This window comes from Alligator sinensis, unplaced genomic scaffold, assembly GCF_000455745.1.
Source record: "Alligator sinensis unplaced genomic scaffold, ASM45574v1 scaffold647_2, whole genome shotgun sequence".
Classification (NCBI taxonomy): domain Eukaryota; kingdom Metazoa; phylum Chordata; order Crocodylia; family Alligatoridae; genus Alligator; species Alligator sinensis.
Window position 1 is genome coordinate 2,858,254 of NW_005841832.1, and position 19,305 is coordinate 2,877,558.

The 19,305-nt window shown below is 54.2% G+C and overlaps 1 protein-coding gene across 1 annotated transcript in view; it reads left to right on the forward strand.

The window, feature by feature from the left end:
• AP2A1 (adaptor related protein complex 2 subunit alpha 1) overlaps positions 1 to 19,305 on the forward strand; it is a 25,467-nt gene that overhangs the window by 3,602 nt on the left and 2,560 nt on the right. Inside the window, 14 exon segments of the mRNA XM_025196180.1 lie at positions 6,396 to 6,497; positions 7,821 to 7,929; positions 8,101 to 8,251; positions 8,859 to 9,027; positions 10,388 to 10,525; positions 10,825 to 11,007; positions 11,545 to 11,642; positions 14,780 to 15,011; positions 15,375 to 15,539; positions 15,911 to 15,994; positions 15,997 to 16,082; positions 16,861 to 16,923; positions 17,998 to 18,069; positions 18,807 to 18,889. Of these exon segments, the coding sequence (XP_025051965.1) occupies positions 6,396 to 6,497; positions 7,821 to 7,929; positions 8,101 to 8,251; positions 8,859 to 9,027; positions 10,388 to 10,525; positions 10,825 to 11,007; positions 11,545 to 11,642; positions 14,780 to 15,011; positions 15,375 to 15,539; positions 15,911 to 15,994; positions 15,997 to 16,082; positions 16,861 to 16,923; positions 17,998 to 18,069; positions 18,807 to 18,889 (1,735 nt within the window).

Consider the following 19,305-nt stretch of genomic DNA (forward strand, 5'->3'; position numbering starts at 1 on the left):
CTACATGGTTGTCACATAGTATATCCCAGTGCTCCTCCCGAACGACCAATACATGGTGTGCAGGTATGTGATTTGTTCTTTGTGCAGCTGCCAAAGGATCAGCATGTGGCACATCCACCCCCCCACCTCGCCCCGCCAGAATACCCTTCATGTGGTGTTCCACGCTTACCTTCCTTGTGAATGGCCAGGTTTCACCCCACCACCCTGTACATAACTAGCACTAATGTGTTCTCCCCCCAACTCATAGTGAACACGGTATTCCTCAGGGGTGAGCAAAATACAGCCTGCAGGCTAGATCTGGCTCCTGGAGGGATTTTTTCTAGTCCATGACGGGTCCCTTGGTCCTGCTTAGCCCAGGCGTGGAGGGCAGCCCAGGCCAGGACACCCTAGAGTGGTAGACACACCCATCAAGAGAGCAGAGGCAGCTGTTAGCTTCTGAGCTGGAGCCCCAGCACCAAAGGGGCCACTCCCACCCACCTGCCTCAGAAATCAGAGGGAGCATCAGTGCCTGTCATGGGCTGTATTGCAGGACCCAGTGTCAGGTGCCTTGGGACAGGAGCCCAACAGCAACTGGTTGCGTTCATTGAGCTGCTGCTCCTGATCAACCGTACTGCACAGCATCTCCAGTGTGGCTCCCATTGTTTGGCTGCCACCTGGTACTTGCCACTTGATGTGCCCCGCACAGCCCTGCCCAGCCCACACTTTCACTGTCCAGAGCCCAGGCCCTCTGCTGCTTCCCACCTTGGCAGCGACCCCACCACATCCTGAACCACAACCCACTTTCAAACTCCCACTTTCACTCCCTTTGTTTCCACCTCTGGCTCCTTCCAGCAGTGCCCAGGGATGCAAATGGTGCCCACTTAGGTCTGTCTCCCAACACCGTTTGGGCTGGGCTAATGCTCAGCTCCATGCAGCCCAGGGAGTCAGCATCCACAGAAAGAGCCAAGCCCCCACTGGGACTGCAGAGCTAGTGGGAGCCCTTGCATTCTGCTGGCTCTGGGTGCCTTCAGCTCCCAGTGCAGTGTCCCGTCAGCCATGAAGCTGATGGGACCCTACCAATGACTGCGCAGTATGCATTGAGGGCTACAGGTTGTACAGATGGGACAGAGTAAGGAGGAAAGTTGGAGGGGGTTCACTCTATGTTAAGGATCATTATACATCTACCCCAGTCAAAATGGGAGGAGGAGAAAGTCGAGGCATTGTGGGTTAGAATACATGGAGGTCGAGGGGAAAGGGACTTGGTGGTGGGGGTCTGCTACAGACCACCACATCAAAAGGAAGAGCTAGACTTGGAATTCTTGAGGCAACTCTCAGAGGCCGTACAGGCTAGGGACGTGGTTGTCATGGGGGACCTAAACTACCCTGACATCTGCTGGGAGGAGCAGTCAGCCAAATCCAACTGTTCACGTAGGTTCTTAACCTGCATACAGGACCTTCACCTAATGCAGGAGGTATGCAGTCCCACTAGGGAGAATGCCCTACTGGACTTGGTGTTGGCTACGGGAAATGACCTGGTAGGGGAGCTGCAGATTCATGGTCACCTTGGGGACAGTGACCACCATACAACAGAATTCACCATACGGCGCAGAGTGGGTAAGATAACTAGTAGGGTGGAAGTGCTTGACTTTAGGAAGGCTAACTTCAGTGTGCTCAGGAGTTTAGTCAATGATGCACTGCAGGATAAGAGTATTGGAGAGATGGGAGTCCAGGAAGGCTGGTCATTCCTGAAGGAAGCAATCTTTCGGGCACAAAGGGAGACAATGCCATTGCAAGGGAAAGGGGGAGAAAAGGGCTAAAAGTCTTCCATGGCTAAACAGAGAAATCCAGGGGAGCCTAAGGGCAAAAGAAGAGGCATATAGGCGGTAGAAGCAGGGAGAAGCTACCAAAGAGGAGTATACTTACTTGGCCCACACTTGCACGGAGGCAGTTAGGAAGTCCGAAACAACTACGGAGCTAAGGCTAGCAACACATATTAAAGATAACAAAACATCTTTTTTTAAATATGTAGGGAGTAAAAAGGCACAGGGCAGCATAGGATCCCTTCTGAATAAGCAGGAGTAATTAGTGACAGATGGGGGGGGACAAGGCTGAGCTCTTCAATGAGTTTTTTGCCTCTCTTCTTGAACAAGGGTCAAGATAAGTCTCCTAACGGGTTCCTACTTGGGCACCAGAGGGACACCAGCCTACCAACTGTTGACGCTGACTTGGTGCAGAGTCACTTGGATGGACCGGATGTCTTTAAGTCAGCAGGCCCAGATGAGCTTCATTTGAGGGTACTGGAGGAACTGGCCGGTGTCATAGCAGAATCGCTGGTACGACTGTTCAAGCGCTCGGGTTAGGTCCTGGAGGGCTGGAAAAGGACCAATGTGGTCCCATTTTCAAGAAGGGGGGGGAAGGAGGATCTGAGTAATTATAGGCCAGTCAATCTCACCTCCATCCTTGGAAAAGTCTTTGAAAAGATTATTAAAGATCATATTTGTGCAAGTCCAGCGGGAAAAATAATATAGCAGGGCAACCAGCATGGATTCGTAGCAGGCAGATCATGCCTGACTATCTGGTTTTGTTTTATGACCAGGTCACAAAATGCTTAGATGCAGGAGTAGAGGTGGATGTCATTGTCTTAGATTTTTAGGAAGGCCTTCGATACTGTATCTCATCCCATTTTCATGAATAAATTAAGAGGCTGTGACTTAGATGCTTGCGCAATCCAGTGGGTGGCGAATTGGCTTGGTGGTCATACTCAGTGTGTTAGTAGACGGGTTGGTATCGACCTGGAAGTATGTGGGTAGTGGGGTCCCACAGGGCTCGGTCCTTGGACCCATACTTTTCAGTGTCTTCATCAGTGACTTGGATGTGGGCATGAAGTGTACTCTGTTCAAGTTTGCGGATGATACTAAATTGTGGAGGGAAGTGAACACTCTGGAGGGTAGGGAACGATTGCAGGCAGACCTGGACAGGTTGGATAGATGGGCAGAACACAATAGGATGCAGTACAACAAGGACAAATGCAGAGTGCTGCACCTAGGGTGTAAAAATATCCAGCACACCTACTGGCTGGGGAATGACCCTCTCAACAGCACAAAAATGGAAAGGGACCTCAGAGTCATAGTGGATGTCAAGACGAACATGAATTGTCAGTGTAACGAAATCATTAGCAAAGTGAACTGCACTTTATCATGCATCAGCAGATGCATGACAAATAGAACCAAGGAAGTGATACTTCCCCTCTATGTGGCATTGGTCAGATCACTGTTGGAGTACTGCATCCAGTTCTGGGTGCCATACTTTAAGAAGGATGTGGATAATCTTGAGAGGGTCCAGAGGAGGGCCACTCATATGGTTAAAGGTTTACAGGCCAAGCCCTATGGGGAGAGACTAAGGGACCTGGACCTCTTCAGCCTCCTCAAGAGAAGGCTGAGAGGTGATCTTGTGGCCACCTACAAATTCATTAGCGGGGCACAACAAGGAACTGGAGATGCTCTGTTCACCAGGGCGCCTTTTGGGGTAACAAGGAGCAATCATCACAAACTGACAGCAGATTTACGCTGGACATCAGAAAGAGCTTTTTCATGGTAAGGGTGGTCAAAACCTGGAATGGACTTCCAAGGGATTCATAGATGTTAGGATCGGAAGGGACCTCAATAGATCATCGAGTCTGACCCCCTGCATAGGTAGGAAAGAGACTGGGTCTAGATGACCCCAGCTAGATGGTTACCATATACATATGGTATATGCCTTTAGTAAAATACTTTGGACTTTGACTTGGAAGAAAACAATGCAAGAGTGAAAGCTTAATTCCATCCCCACTGTTACACCCCGACTCCATGAGGTGCCCAACAACTAGGGAGATGACGGTCCAATTACCCATGGATCCTGTTGCTCATTAGCCAAAGCATGGCAGGGAGCAAACACTAGCACACATTGCTTGCAAGAGCATTATTCAGAATGGAGACAGCTTTGGACTAGCTCCCACACTGACAGAATATGGGGAGTTGCACTGAACAACAGTTCTTTCCAATATTTATAGCTTGGTTCATACTTTTGGTCAATTTGCAGTTTCTTGCTGGTTTTCTTGCTGACTTCTCCATCTCCAAGGCTGTATCTTTGCTTTTGTCTCCTGACACTAGTTACTTAACACATCATGCACTTTACACCCTATCCTTTTGTTAAGAATCCGCTTACATAAGCATTACCTAAGCTAGTTGCTTTTAATACATCAGCTAGCCTTGTGACCAGCAGCTTTTTGCTGAGGCACAGGAAAAAGCCTTCATTCAACTGCACACTCAGTACTCCCCAAATTCCATATTGTTACCCCAACATCCAAAATGCATACTGTTACCCTAACACCCACATTATTCATTGCTTAATTTTTTAGGTAATTCTGTTAACCAAGGTGATAATTAAAGAATAGCAGGAAACTGGTTTGTAATATAAGGACATTTGGTGACCAGGAGCTGAATTATGACTTTCAATTATGACTTTCAATTCATTTCAGAGTTTTCAGAACAGCTGTCAGATTAAATGACCTAAGTCAAATTCATATAATTGGCAGATACATAAAAATCATGACTACACATCACTCTATGTCATAGTAGCAAAGTGCTACATCACTGTATTATGTGCTACAGTGATGTACCAATCACATGAGTCTACATGTGACCAACTGTTACTTTGCTGTAGCAGCACCCTCCCCCATTTTAGCTCACTGAGGCACGATCTGCCTGCTACGAACCTGTGCTGGTTTCCCCTCAGCATAATTTGTCCTGCCGGGCTCTTGCGAATGTGAGCCTTGATAATTTTTTCAAAGATTTTGCCAAGGATGGAGGTGAGACTGACTGGCCTATAGTTGCCCGGGTCCTCCTTCCTCCCCTTTTTGAAGATGGGGACCACGTTGGCCCTTTTCCAGTCCTCCGGGACTTTGCCCGTGCGCCACAAGTGTTCAAATATTCCCGCCAGTGGCTCTGCAATGATGTCGGCCAGTGCCTTCAGCACCCTTGGATGGAGCTCATCCGGGCCTGCTGCCTTAAAGGCATCCAGTTCTTCCAAGTGACTCTGCGCCATCTCAGGGTCTACACATGGTAGTCTGGCGCCTTGCTGCTGCCTCTCTACAATCCCAGTGAGAGACTTGTCGTGCCCCTCGCTTAGGAACACTGAGGCAAAGAACTCGTTGAGGAGTTCAGCCTTGTCCCCCCTGTCCATCACCAATTGTTTCTGCCAATTGGTAGTGGTAGAGGTAGTGTTCTCCCCTACCTTGGGGGCCTTTAAGAGAATGCTGGATAGGAATCTGTCTGGGGTCATCTGCCTGGGGCAGGGGGTCGGACTTGATAATCTGTTGAGGTCCATTCCGACCCTAGCATCTGTGAAGCTGTTGCTTACTGTTTGGGTTCTGCGGGCTACTGCTATTTAGCTGGGAATCCCAGCCACTCGCTCCCCACCCATCCATGATCCCATCCCAGCTGAGGGTGGAGCAGAGGCACGATCTGCTGTCCACACACCCCTGCTAGGGTCCACAGCTAAGTGGTGGCAGCCCATGGAACCCAAACAGTAAGTGGTGACTGGGATCTACGTGGCCAGGCTGATGGAATCAGCCCCTTAGGGAGTTTTTGTAAGTCTTTGTTGGGTAGGGGAGGGGTCACTTGGCCCGTGACAGCTGAGCAAAGCTCCATATGTGGCCTGTGGGTCTGAAGAATCTCTCATCCCTAGTGTAGATCCTGCTTCCCTTTATGAATGATCCCCACTTGGCCTATCCCACTCCCTCCCTTCACAGCTAGTACAAATGTAAAAGCTTTTTAAAGAAAATATTAAAATCATAGTAATCGCGTGGCTTGGCAGTTAGAAGGCAATACAGGACCCTGCTCATAGTAGCTACATAGGGACATACTGGATGTATGTTAGCACAATCTGAGTCATATCATTAGTCATGCAAGCTGTGTTAGCTTAGGGTAGAATGCACCCTGCTTCTCCCCTTCAGAGACCAGCATGTGGTACATTCTATTCCTTTCCCTTCCCACCACCCAATAGCAAGCATATGGTAGGTCCTGGGGTGTCTGGCACTTCTTTGGATGTGATGTTCTACCTGCATAGCCCTGAAATCCAGACATGGCATGTTCCACCAGCCCTCTTCTCTGGACCATGGCATGTCTCACGTCCTGTACATGGTCCATTGTTCAGCTCCCCTCTCCCCCTGGCATACTGAGCACATGGTTCATCCCACCATTCCCCCCTCACTTCCTAGTTGCCCCCACCTGTCTAGTACACAGTCAGTTCCATTGCCCCCTTCCCCCCAGGTGGTACTTGGTACATTTGCATTGCTTGTCACCCCCCTGTTGACCAGAAGTTTATCATCCTGCCCCTGCCCTCCCCCCATATCTGACAATTCACCCCTTCTCCTGCAGGGGGTGGTCACGGCCGCTGTCAGCCTCATTACCTGCCTTTGCAAGAAGAACCCTGATGATTTCAAGACCTGCGTCTCTCTGGCTGTGTCCAGGCTGAGCCGGGTGAGAGGGGCTGGACAACTGGGTTTGGACCCAGCTCTGGGAGGGGAGTAGAGGTGTAGTGGATGAAGGATGGATTATAAGCCAAGATAAGGTTCTGGGGTCGGTGGGTTAGAGCAAAGGGCCTGGGAGCTTGAACACCTAGGTTCTATCCTAGTCCTTGGGGTGGGAGTATCTAGTGCTGGGGTGATGCACTGTTCTGGAATGTGAACCAAAGTCCACCAAGTAGACCACCACTTTGTGATGAGGGCCACTAAAGACATATTACTGAATATTTGGCACAACTGAAACACAAAATGGAGGAGTGAGGGTCATAAGTTCAAAATGAATGCACCAGGGGGGGATGACGACACTGAATAGAGCACACTGGACAGTGCCTACTGGCCCTCCATCAAGTCCAAGTGAAACTCTGCCTAGAGACATAAACGGATGAGGTTAGGTATATTGCCAGCTTGGCTAGGGCCAGGAGGAGGTTGACCCAGGAGGTCTCGGGACTTGGTGAGGCCACAGACAGGGAGTGTGTAAATGAAGAGGTATGGGGAATCATGCAGCTAGAACCTCAGTATGAGATTTTAGAGTAGGTGGTGCAGGGGCTGGAGTCTGGCGCACTACAGGTAATTGTATGCCAGGGCCTCCCTCTGCTTGCAGAAGGGGCAGGTGTTGGGGGAGTCCATGAAGTGTGCCAGATAAACGCCTATGGTGATGGCTCTGTGAAGGAGCCAACAGCTAAAATCCCTGGTGGCTCACAGAATCAGGAAGAAGTATAGGCTTGTCTGTCAGGAACCCTTGTCCTTGCCAAGTATGTCCCTGTCACTCGTTGTCCAGGCAGGACATGAGGGCAGGATGGTGGAGGGTACAGACCACAAGCATGTAGCTGGTGGCAGTGGGCTGTATGGAAGCGGACCAGCTTGGTATCCCCCAACTTGCTGAGATGGTGTGGTGGGGAGTGCCATGGTGTAACACTTGGGTTCTGTCCTAGGCCTCGGGGTAGGAGTGTCTAGCACAGGGATGTCACAAGTAGTGTAGGCAGCTTCTGTTTATGGCATGTGGCAGGCTGTTGGGGGGGGGGAAAGCAGGGAACACAGAGGCAGATAGGGTAGGGAGCAGAAAGCAGAGCAGCCACATGGGCAGGGATCACAGGTATGGGGCTGTCTTGTGGCTCACCTGCCAAACTGGTTGCCGCCTCATTGCTGTAGGGGGTGGGAGGATCGAGTGAGTTAGGCCTGGGAGCCAGGACTCTTGGGTTCTTCTCAGATTTCGGGGCTGTGGGGGTCAGCCTGGTGTGGGGATTGGCAGGCACAGGTACTCATTGCTGTCCCCACACAGATTGTCTCCTCAGCCTCCACGGACCTACAAGATTACACGTACTATTTTGTGCCGGCCCCGTGGCTCTCAGTGAAGCTCTTGCGCCTCCTTCAGTGCTACCCACCACCAGGTAATGGGAGGCAGGGGCTGCTTCCCTTTCTGGGCTGGGGACCAGGAGCCAGGACACCTGGGTTTTTGCCCAGCTCTGGGAGAGGGTGGGGGTTTGGTGGGTCTCCTGGTTTGTGCTGTGGCCTGTGCCCCTCTCCCTGGCTCTGCCACGCCTCATGCTCTGTGTCCCCAGAGGACGCGGCGGTGAAGGGGCGCTTGGTTGAGTGCCTGGAGACAGTCCTCAACAAGGCCCAGGAGCCACCAAAGTCCAAGAAGGTTCAGCATTCCAATGCCAAGAACGCCATCCTCTTTGAGGCCATCAGCCTCATCATCCACTACGACAGGTGAGGCCTGCTGATTCAGCCTGACTAGCCCTGCTGGTGCCCCTCATTCCCAACCTTCAGCCCCTTGCCCATCTGCAGCCCCCTGCTCCTCTCCCTGGGTTTCCTCCTTCAGCCCCTCACTTCGAAACAGCAGCCCCCTACCAGCCCTAAGCTATCCCCCAGCCCTGTTGGTGTTCCTCACTCCTGCAGCCCCCTGTCCAGTCCTACCAGTGCCCCTCACTCACAGTCCACAGGCCCCTGCCCCCCTGCCCACTTGGTGCTTCCTCCTGGTCCTGCCAGTGCTCCACACTCTTCTCTGCAGCCTCCGATCTATCCAGCCCTGGGTTCTACCCTAACTCTTGGTAGCAGAGCCTCCTGGTGCCCCACAGCCCTTAGCTTCCCCCAGCACTGCTAGTGTCCCCTTGCTCCTGATCTGCAGCCTCTGCCAACCCAGTCCTGGGTTTCCCCGTGAGTCCTGATGGTGACCCTCACTCCCAACCTGCAGCCCCCTGCCCTCAAGCCCTACAGGTGCCCCTCACTCCCGACTCACAGCCCTGTGCCCCCCACAGCCCTGCAAGTGTCCCTCGCTCCTGGCCTTCTGTCTACTAACCCTAATGTCTTCCTCCAGTGAACCTAACCTGCTGGTACGGGCCTGTAACCAGCTGGGCCAGTTCCTCCAGCACCGAGAGACCAACCTACGGTACCTGGCTCTGGAGAGTATGTGCACCCTCGCCAGCTCTGAATTCTCCCATGAGGCTGTCAAGACCCACATTGAGACCGTTATCAATGCCCTCAAGGTGAGGGGGGTGGGGCCTCTGAGGGGGCAGGGCCTGTGACAGAAGGGTCAGGTGGGCAGGGGCATGCTCTGGGTGGAGAAGGGGGGAGGGGGAGCAGCCTGAGCTGGGAGAGGTATATCCTGCTGGAAGAGGGAGGGTCTGGATGGGGAGGAGTTTGGGTGGTTTTGGCCCTGTGTGTTCTGGGAGAGGGCGGAGTTTGTAGGGGGAGGATGTGACCAAAAAAGAGGAGTTTGATGGGAGGGAGTGGTGAAGAAAGGAAAGGGCTTGGTGTTAGGGCAGGGGGAGGAGCTTGGATGAGTGGCTGTAGTTTAGAAGGGGAAGTGGCTGGGAAGGAGCCTGTTGGATGCTTGTGCGTGGGCAGATGTAGGATTTTGAAAAGGGGAGTGCAGATTGAGACACATCATCGCATATAACACAACACACATTTTTCTCCAGTTAATTCTCTAGCTTTCTCTAGAAGCTTCACTAATAGGCTGTGGGGTTAGCACTATATCACTGGGTTTAAGATAAAAGTAAAAGCAAATACAAGCGTTAGGATGTTCACTGATTGGCTAGATTATATTAAAGCTTATAAAAACCATGACAAACTAGGCAAAAAACAGTCAAAATAGTCTAAAGAGATTGAGTCACGAGTCTTGTAGTCATCAAAACCAAATCTAGTCTTCTTCAGCATCTTGACAGTGCCTCCAGTGCTTCACTGTCAGCCCCTTCCACAACAGAGTTAACGTGACAACACCTGAGTTAAGGCTTTTAGCTAGGGCTAAGAACAGTTTGCAGGGCTGTGAAACAGAAAAGAGACGTTACCAAAAATGGGGGACAGACAGCAGAACTGAAGGGGAAAGGATAGTTTAAACAGGGCATAAGAAGATGATTAAAAAGTCAAGGGAGTCATTAATATCTGTGGAGCGGAGAGAGATTAGCAGGAACAAGGGAGATAATCACGAGCCATGAAGTTAATTGACTCCCTTTGTGCTGCCTGACTAGAAATGCTGCTGCCACTGCCAGGCACTTGGTTTTAAAGTTTGGATGGGGCAGGAATCGAAGCGGGGTGCAGCTGTACCACTGCACCCCCACACCCCGCACTGGATCCACCCCTGTTTGCTAGGGGACAGGGCTTGGAGGGAAGGGGTGGCCAGAAAGAGGAAGAGCTTGGAGAAAGGGTGTACTGGGGTAGGAGGAGGAGCCTAAGAGGCATGCCCATAAAGCAGGAGGAGCTTACACTGAGGGGCTTGGCCAGGGGAACCTAGGAGGACTTCTAGGAGGGCAGGATTATGGGGGTCACTTACCTGGTGTCCCCATGAGGGGAGTGTAGGGAGATGGTGCCCCCCCTCCCCCCCTTCTCACTGTTTGTCGTTCCCAGACGGAGCGGGATGTGAGTGTGCGGCAGCGTGCAGCTGACCTGCTGTACGCCATGTGTGACCGCACCAATGCCAAGCAGATTGTATCAGAGATGCTGAGCTACCTGGAGACAGCCGACTACTCTATCCGTGAAGAGATCGTGAGTCTGCCGAGCCAGATGCCTAGATCCTGTCTAGTGGTTTGTGGGGGGCAGGGCTGGGAGCTGGGGAGCCAGGATGTCTGGGTTTTCTTGTGGCTCTGGGAGAGGAATAGGATTTGATGGATTAGAGCAGGGGGGGCTGGTACCAGGACTCTGGGGTTCTCTCCCAGCTCTAGGAAAGGGATGAGGTGAGGCATGGTAGATTAGAGTCAGGGATGGGGTATGCATGTGTAGGGGTGGTATTGGGAGATACCGGGTTGAGGTACAGTATGAGCTGGGGCTCCATGGTGCTCCCTCAGGTGCTGAAGGTGGCGATCCTGGCGGAGAAGTATGCAGTGGACTACAGCTGGTATGTGGACACGATCCTCAACCTGATCCGCATCGCAGGCGACTACGTGAGTGAGGAGGTCTGGTACCGCGTCATCCAGATTGTCATCAACCGGGATGATGTCCAGGGCTACGCCGCCAAGACTGTCTTTGAGGTTGGCTGAGACCATGTGTGTTTGTGGGGTGGGGGGGAAGCTGGCAGGGAAGGGCACCCCCTGGGTGGGAGTGGAGCACTGTTTGGGGCAGCCCTTTCTCTAATACCCTTCTTTACCTCCTAGAAGTCCCCCTAAGCTCTTCTGACCATGCCTCTCAGTGTAAGCCCCTCCCACTTTCTAGGAACACCTCTTCTCTTTAGGTTTCTCCCCATGCCTTGGCTTTGACCCTTCTGTTTTCATCAGGCCACAGGGTAGTTAGGGGGCAGTAATTCCATAGCTCTGAAAGAATGTGGGGTAGATGCATGTGTTTTTTCACAAGGCTGTGTTTCCTTTGGCTGTCTCCCTTGGAGGAGATAGCTGGTCCCCTCTGGGACACCCCCAAGCTCCGTGGTCCAGGGGATGATAAAGGGTGGAGTAGACACATGGGTTTCCCACAGGGCTGCATCTCTGACTCCCTCAGTGAGGGAGGCAGTCCCTGGTCAGTGCCTCCCATGCTGCATCCCTTCCTCTGACTGCTTCCCCGTCCTCTCCCCACAGGCCCTGCAGGCCCCTGCCTGCCATGAGAACATGGTGAAAGTTGGTGGCTACATCCTCGGGGAGTTCGGGAATCTCATTGCAGGGGACCCCCGCTCCAGGTATGGCTGGGAGGCACTGGGAATTCTCATGGCAAGTGATGGGCACTGGCTAGAGCCTCTCCCTCTTCCCCCAGGACCTGGAGGCAGGCCATTGAGACTATAATAAGTGCATCCTGGGTCAGGCCAATGGTCCATCTAGGGAGGGCATTGAATTGGACATAACTAGAGTGATCTATCTCCTATTCAGCATCTTCTTTGGCATCAATTGCTACTCATCTAGAGAAGCCAGAGGAACCATCTCCAGGCGTGCTGTTCAACAGCTATTAATAGATCTCTCGTCCATTAATTTATCCAGTCCCTTGTTGAACTTGGCTGTGCTATCTGCCTTTGCCCTGGGCAGGGGAGATGAGTGTGGGGGGAGGGGGAGAGGGTCTTGTTCTTGAGGGGGCAGGTGGGCACATGGGGGGAGCTATAAGCCTGTGCCTCTGTTTTGGAGGTGATGCCCCTGTGCCTGCACTGGGGCAGGGGACAATAGGTCCCTGCTCCTGCCTTGCTTGCGGGGAGCTCTCATCATTACTAAGGGCAGTTCATGAGGGGAGTTCTTTGCCTTCCCTCATGGGGTCTAGAGCCTGCAGCACTGGGGAAGGTTGTGGGGCACTGGTGAGGGGTCCATATTGTGGTAGGGGCTGGACTTGATCTCAAGTCTTAAGGGGCACCACATCCTGTGGCAATGAATTTCACAGGTTAACATTGCATAAAGGAAGTACTTCCTTTTTGTTGGTTGTAAGCCTGTGTCCTGCTAATTTTGGTGGATTCCCACTTATTCTAGCATCAGGGACTCTGCGAACAACAGTTCCCTGTTCACTTGGTCCACACACCTCATGATTGTATAGATTTTTATCATATTCCTCTCAGCCTTCTCCTTTCCAAATGGAAGATACCTCACCTTTTTAGTTCTGTCCTGGCCCGGCAACTGCTCCATCCCTCTGATCATTTTGGTTGCCTTTCTCTGTATTTTTTTTCTAATTTTACTACATCCTTTGGAAAAGATGCAGAGAAAGGCATCCAAAGTGAGGGGTGGTGGGGTCTCCCCTTGGCACAGCCACCACTGGACACCCAGAGAACAGTGGGCACCAACTGGACAGTCTCCCCAGCTGGGGTCACCAGTTCATAGAGCCACCAGGCTGGTAGAGCCCTCTCCAAAAGTCATCTAGTCTGACCTCTCCAGCATGAGGCAGGGTCGGTCCCATCCAAGCCAAGTCCTTGTCCAACCTACTCCAAACACTACACCACTACCCTGTTGCACAGCTATGAGGCCATTGCCCAAGGACACTGAGAGCCTCCACACCTGCCCCAGGTACAGCAGGGGGACAGTGGTTGGCAGTGTCCTGCTGCTGTTGGGTTGTTAAGTACACTGGAGTGACCCATGAAGGAAGGCTCTGTACCTACTACAGAGGAAGGCAACTCTTCCCCCCAGTCTGCACCAGTCAGACTGGGGTAGAACTCCTTCCTGACCCCAAATGCAGTGTTAGGCTGACCCTGAGTGGAGGGGCAAGACCCTCTAGCCAGGAACCTCCAGCTTTAAGTCTCAGTAGAAGCATTGGCACAGCCTAGTTCCAGTCCCCAGCCTTGGCTGCACCCAACATCCAATGCCTCCAGGGAAGGCAAAACAATCCCCTGATACCTGTAGCAACAAGAAAGGAAATAATTCCTTCCTGGGCCCACATGACTACCAGCAAAGCCTGGAGAAAAACCAGGCACCCTTCCCTCTGCTCTGTAACTTGGGGTCTATATGACAAGAAACTAAAGAGTCCACCAGGTGCCAAAGGACTAGAAAAAGGCCAACGTGGTCCCCATTTTCAAAAAAGGGAGGGAGGAAGGAGGACACCAGGTAACTAGCCAAAGGAAGTTTGTTTGGTTTTTTTTTCACCCAGCATGTAATTAAAACATGGAACTCATTGCCACCAGATTTTGTGGAAGCTGATAGCTTATCTAGATTCAAGAAGGGATTGAACAGATTCTTGGAGAAAAGGAGCATCAGTAGCTATTAAGCATGGGAGTGAGCGGCACGGCCTCTAAACCATAACTTCCTGGACCTTAAATGCCAGAGGCTGCAAGTGAGAGAGAACAGTGGGAAAACCTTTGGTCATGCCCTGTTCATTCTCCCTTTTAGGGTCTGCTTTCTGCCCCTGTTTACACCGGAGGCTGGGCAAGATGGACCTAGGGTCTGACCCAGTAAATGGCTGTTCTTATGTTTTTATGACAGCAGACGGGTCTGCAAATCATACCTAACTGGACAACCTCTCTATTAACTTGCTACAACCTCTGTGAGCTCTTTGATGCTAGCCTCTTGCATGGCATGTACTGAGAGTGAGCCCCTGGCTCTCTGGTTGTGGAGAAGGGCAGGGAACAGGATCTGAGCACCCCTTAGAGTCTCAGTGCCACCTCAGGGAGTTCCCACCAGCTGTTGGTATGGGGTCGGGGAGCACGACAGAAGCCCTTCCCTGGGAGGCCAGCCTCTGCCTTCCTAAGCCAATGCTGATGGGGCAGAGGGTTGCAGCATAGTGGGTAGGGGCTATGGATCTAAGCTGTGGAGGAATGGATGCAAGCAGCTGTAACTCTTTGCCAGGGGGAGGGGAGGGAAAGGTGGGCCGGGCTGTGACCACCTTGAATGCCTGCGTCAGTGTGGCATGCATTGGCTGGCTTGGGTCTTCCTTCCCTAGGGCACTTGGTCTGTTTGGCTCTTACCCACCTCCCAGACAGCATCTTGCTCTGCCTTAGTCCCAGGTGAAAGTCATCCCGTTTCTCCCCAGCATATAACAACAGACAATGGAGGCAGGGAAACGGGCAGGCACTGTTATCAGAGACCTATTAGGAGCACATATTGCTAGGGGACAGATCTCAGCAGGGTCTGAGGACCCCCACTGGGATCACCAGGCAATGGGAGAATTGGGAGTGAGGGGTGCTGGGTGGGGCAGGGGGCTGTGGGTCGGGAATGAAGGTCATTGGCAGGGCAACAGCTGTGGGTTTGGAGTGAGAGACACCAGCAGGGTTGGGGTGACCCAGGGGATGCATTAAGGCCATGGGTGTGCTGAGCTGGGCTTGGGGCCAGGTCAGGTTGCTTAGAGGAGCCCCAGTGCTGAGGGTGGCCCCCAGGTCTGACCCCTCACCCCCCTCCCTTCCCCACATGTCTGCAGCCCCCTGGTGCAGTTCAACCTGCTGCACTCCAAGTTCCACCTGTGCTCGGTGGCCACCCGTGCCCTCCTGCTCTCCACCTACATCAAGTTCATCAACCTTTTTCCTGAGACCAAGGCCACTATCCAGGAGGTGCTGCGCTCCGACAGCCAGATCCGCAATGCAGATGTGGAGCTGCAGCAGCGTGCCGTCGAGTACCTCAAGCTCAGCTCCATCGCCAGCACTGATGTCCTGGTGCGGCCATGGGGTGGGGATGGGGCAGGGCCTCTTGCCTCAAGGGGGTGCTGGCCCTGGGGCAGGGAGTTGGGGGTAGGGGTGATACAGGGACCCCCTGCCTCAGGAGGCAATAGACCTTATCTCATTTTGGGGCACGAGGCATGGCTGGAGGGTGGCACGGGGTCTCTTGCCTCCAGGGGGTGCCATACCAAGGACACTTGCTGGGGCAGGGGGCAGAGATGCAGCAGGGGCCTGCCCCCTCTAGGGGCACCAACCCTCAGACAGAGGCACTGTCCAGCTCTCTGGGTGGGAAAGGGGCAGGCCGCCGCGGGCCCCCCCCCCCCCCCCCCCCTTCTGACATGTCTCCTGCACCTCTCTCAGGCAACAGTGCTGGAGGAGATGCCCCCATTCCCTGAGCGGGAGTCATCCATCCTGGCCAAGCTGAAGAAGAAAAAGGGCCCTGGGGCAGGCAATGAGTTGGATGATGGCAAGAAAGAGCCTGGGGCAGAGATTAATGGGGGCATGGATCCCAGTGCCAGTACCGCTGTGAGTATTGTGGGGGAGTAGGGGGAGGGGGAGGACAGCAGCTGGAAGCCAGGAGCTTCACACCAGAACACTTGGGTCTTATCCCACCTCTGGAAGGGGGGTGATTTTAGTGCATGAGGGTGTTGGGAGCCTGGGCTTCTCGGTCCTTTCCCCCATTCTCTGCACCCTACCTCTGGTATTTAGAGGGGCAGGGCTGGGAACCAGGACACTTGGGTTCTACAGGGAGCCAGGATATCTCTCCCTGGTGCCCCCACTGCCATGCATCCCCATAACCAGGCAGACCGGGTCATCCCCCACCTGGGATACTTCCTCCCAACCTTGCGTTGTGCCCCAATGGGATGAATTCACCCCACCCCTCATGTTCCCTGCAGTCCACTCCGTCGCCGTCCGCTGACTTGTTGGGACTCCGGGCAGCTCCCCCTGCCGGCTCGGCAGCCCCCCCCCGCCGGGCCGGGCAGCCCCCACCAGTGCTGGAAACCTCCTGGTGGACGTGTTCTCTGACAGCCCGGCAGCTGCCCCTGGCACCGAAGAGAACTTCCTCAGGTAAGGGCTGATCCCAGGTGACAGCCCCAAGTCGGGGTAGGACTGGGTGCCTCTTAATGCCCCCTCTCAGTTATATACCAGCCTGGTGGGAGCAGGGCAGGGCTTGGCACAGGAGATGGGTTGGTGGGGCTTGGGCAGGGGAGATGGGTTGGTGGGGGGAAGTAGCTGATGCATCTTATTTTGGGGGGCAGCTGGGACCGTGGGAGGTGCTATAAGCCAGTGCCTCTGCTTTGGGGGTGATATCCATGTGTCCGCATCGAGGAGCAGGGGGCAATAAGTCTCTGCTTCTGCCCCTGGTAGAGTGGGGGTCTCCTCATAAGGAGAGGGTCCAAAGTGGGGATGTTCTCTGCCTGTCCTCATGTGGGCCCAGAGCCTCCAGCACTGGTGAAGGATGTGGAGCACTGGAGAGGGGCATGCTGTGGTAGAGGGATGTAGAGTGCTGGGGAGGGCGGGGGACTTGCTGTGGTAGGGCCTGGGATGAGGTTGATATTGGGGCTTAGGGGGCAGCTGGTTCTCTCCAAGGGCTGTGATCTCAAGGTCATGGGGAGATGGGGACAGCTAGGGCTAACTCAGGGGGAGCAGGGGTCTGGGCTGTTCTGCCTTTGGGGTGGGGGGTGCTGTGCTGCCTCATGGGGGAGGGGGTGTCTGTGCTCACCTGCCATCTCCTGTTTGTCTCCTCCCATCGGGGTCTGTCTGTCCCTCTTTCTTGCTGCTCTCTTGGGATTGGGTGCCTCCCTTGTCTGTTGCTCTGCCGCTGCCCCGCGATTGGATGACGCAGTGACTTGGAGCCGCCCACTGAGAGTTCTGTGTCCCTATTGGTGGACGCAGCTGTGCCTGCCGAGTAAGGGGGCTCTGCCCATTGTCCCCCTGCCCCCTCCCCTCCACCAAGCCTCCCCCTGCACCTGGGAGGGGGATGGTAGGACACGTGGATTCTATCCCACCTCTGGAAGGGGAGAGGGGTCTAATGGGTTAGAGTAGAGGTAGCCCAGTAGTCAGGACTCCTGGGTTCCCCCCTGGTTCTTGGAGATGAGAGTGGGATCTGATGGGTTAGAGCAGGGAGCTTGCAGCCAGGACTCCTGGGTTCTCCCCCAGCTCTGGGTAGTGAGCGGGGGTCTGGTAGGTCAGAGCTCAGAGCCAGGACTCCTGGGTTCTCTCCTTGCACAGGGAGAGGAAGGGAATGAGATCTAGTGGGTCAGAGTCAATGGGGTCCCATCCAAGCTGTGGGAAGGGGGTGGGGAGATTTGAGTAGTCTAGACCAGTGGTTCCTCAACTGGTTTTGTACCAAGACCCATTTGTCAACATTGATGGCCAGTCCTGGCCTAGTGCCCCTCACTCCTGACCTGCTGCCAGTGTGTGGGACATGGGAAGCCCCAAGGAGCCCCTTGCAGGCTGGAACTGCCAGCCTGCAAGGGAAAAGCCACAGTTTCCCATGTTTTTCTCCTTTAAAGGAGAATCCAGTTTTAAAGTTTTTTCGCAACTCTTCCATATATTCTTGCAACCCACTTTTGGGTTACGACCCACATGTTGAGAAATGCTGGTCTAGAGCTCAGGCAAGCTAAAAGTTGGGACATCTGGGTTTTTATCCCACTAGCAGGGGGAGGATGGAGTTTGAGTGCTTTAGGGTGGGGGGAGACTGGGAGCCTGGATGCCTGGGTTTCATCTCCAGCTCCTTCCTCAGGGTGCCGTGACCTCCTGTGTCCCATCTCTGCCCCTGTCATGTGCTGCCTTAGCTCTGTTCATCTGTTTGTGTGTGTGTGTGTGTGTGCGCGTGTGCGTGCGCGTGTGTGTGTTTGTCCCGTCTCTCTTTCTCTCTCTTTCGGGAACTAACCTAGTGCGGCCTGGCACCCTGTGACTCATCTTCTCTGCTCTCTTCCCTGCACCACCCGCTGCTGCTCCCCCTCCCTGCCGCGCTCAGCGCGGGGGCCGCTGCTTCTGTCTGCGAGGACCCTGCTTTGCCTCTCTCTGAAGCTGATGAGCTGCTTAACAAGTAAGAGGGGCGGTTCCCAGATGCCTGGGTCCTGGGCAGGGCAGTGGGGTTATAGGAACCAGCTGCCCCCACTGCAGTTTCTCTCTTGCTCCTATTCCCCTCCCCAGTGTGGGGCATTGTGCTCCCTCCCAGGTGAGGGCTACAGGGTCAGTGCTTCACGCTTGCCTACCTCTTGCTCACACTCGTGTGAGTTGTCACATTCACATTGCACTTCTATTTCTCATGCTGTTAGGGGGGTGGGGGGCTGGGGTAATAGGAAGTCGGGATTGTGCTGCACAGAGCAGCACCCACAGAATGCAGTTATCTTGGTTGTCATTTAGGAGGGCATTGGGAGTGAGGGGCACTGGCAGGGCTGGGGTGGAGGCAGGGGGGCATGGGTTGGGAGTGAGGGGGCATCAGCAGGTCTGGGAGGGGAGAGGGAGGCTGTGGATCAGCAGTGAGGGGCACTAGCAGGGCAGGGGGCTGTGGGTTGAGAGTGAGGGGTACATTCAGGGCAGGGTGGTAGGGGGCTGTGGGTCAGGAATGAAGGGCACCAGGAAGATGGGGGTGGGGGAGAGTCAGAGGGGGCTGGAGGTTAGGAGTGAGAGGGGCATGGGCAGGGGGCTGTGGGTCGGGAGTGAGGGGCACCAGCAGGGCTTGGGGGGGAGGGAGGAGGTTAAAGGGGGCTGTAGGTCAGGAGTGAGGGGCACTGGCAGGGACTGTCCTGGTGCCCCCTTGCCCACCCAAGCCCCTTGCAGGTTTGTGTGCAAGAACAATGGGGTGCTGTTTGAAAACCAGCTGCTGCAGATCGGGGTGAAGTCTGAGTTCCGGCAGAACCTAGGTGAGCTGAGGGGATGGGAATGGGGATGTGTAGCTTGGGGAGGGTGTGGGGGAGCTGGGGCATTGGGTGGTTCCTAGCAGGGCTGGGGAGCAGAGAGAGTTGCACCCTAGCCTGGGGTTTAGGGCTGGGGGGAAGGGGGCTCAAGGGAGGGGCAGGGCTGGGGTCTCTGTGGACTAAAGCATTCCCTCTGCTGCTGTTTCAGACCTAGTGGGGAAGATGATTGGGGGTCCTGGTGGGGTGGATTCCAAGAAGTGTCGGAGGGGGTGTAGGGATCTCAAGAATTGTGGAAGGATGAGTAGGAGTTTCTTGGGGTAGGCTGGGGGGAAACCCAGGGGCTGTGGGAATGTGGGGGTCGTAGGGGGCAGGAGTCCCTGGGGTTGTAGGAGGAGGGGTGGGGGTCTCTGGGGGGGGGGGGG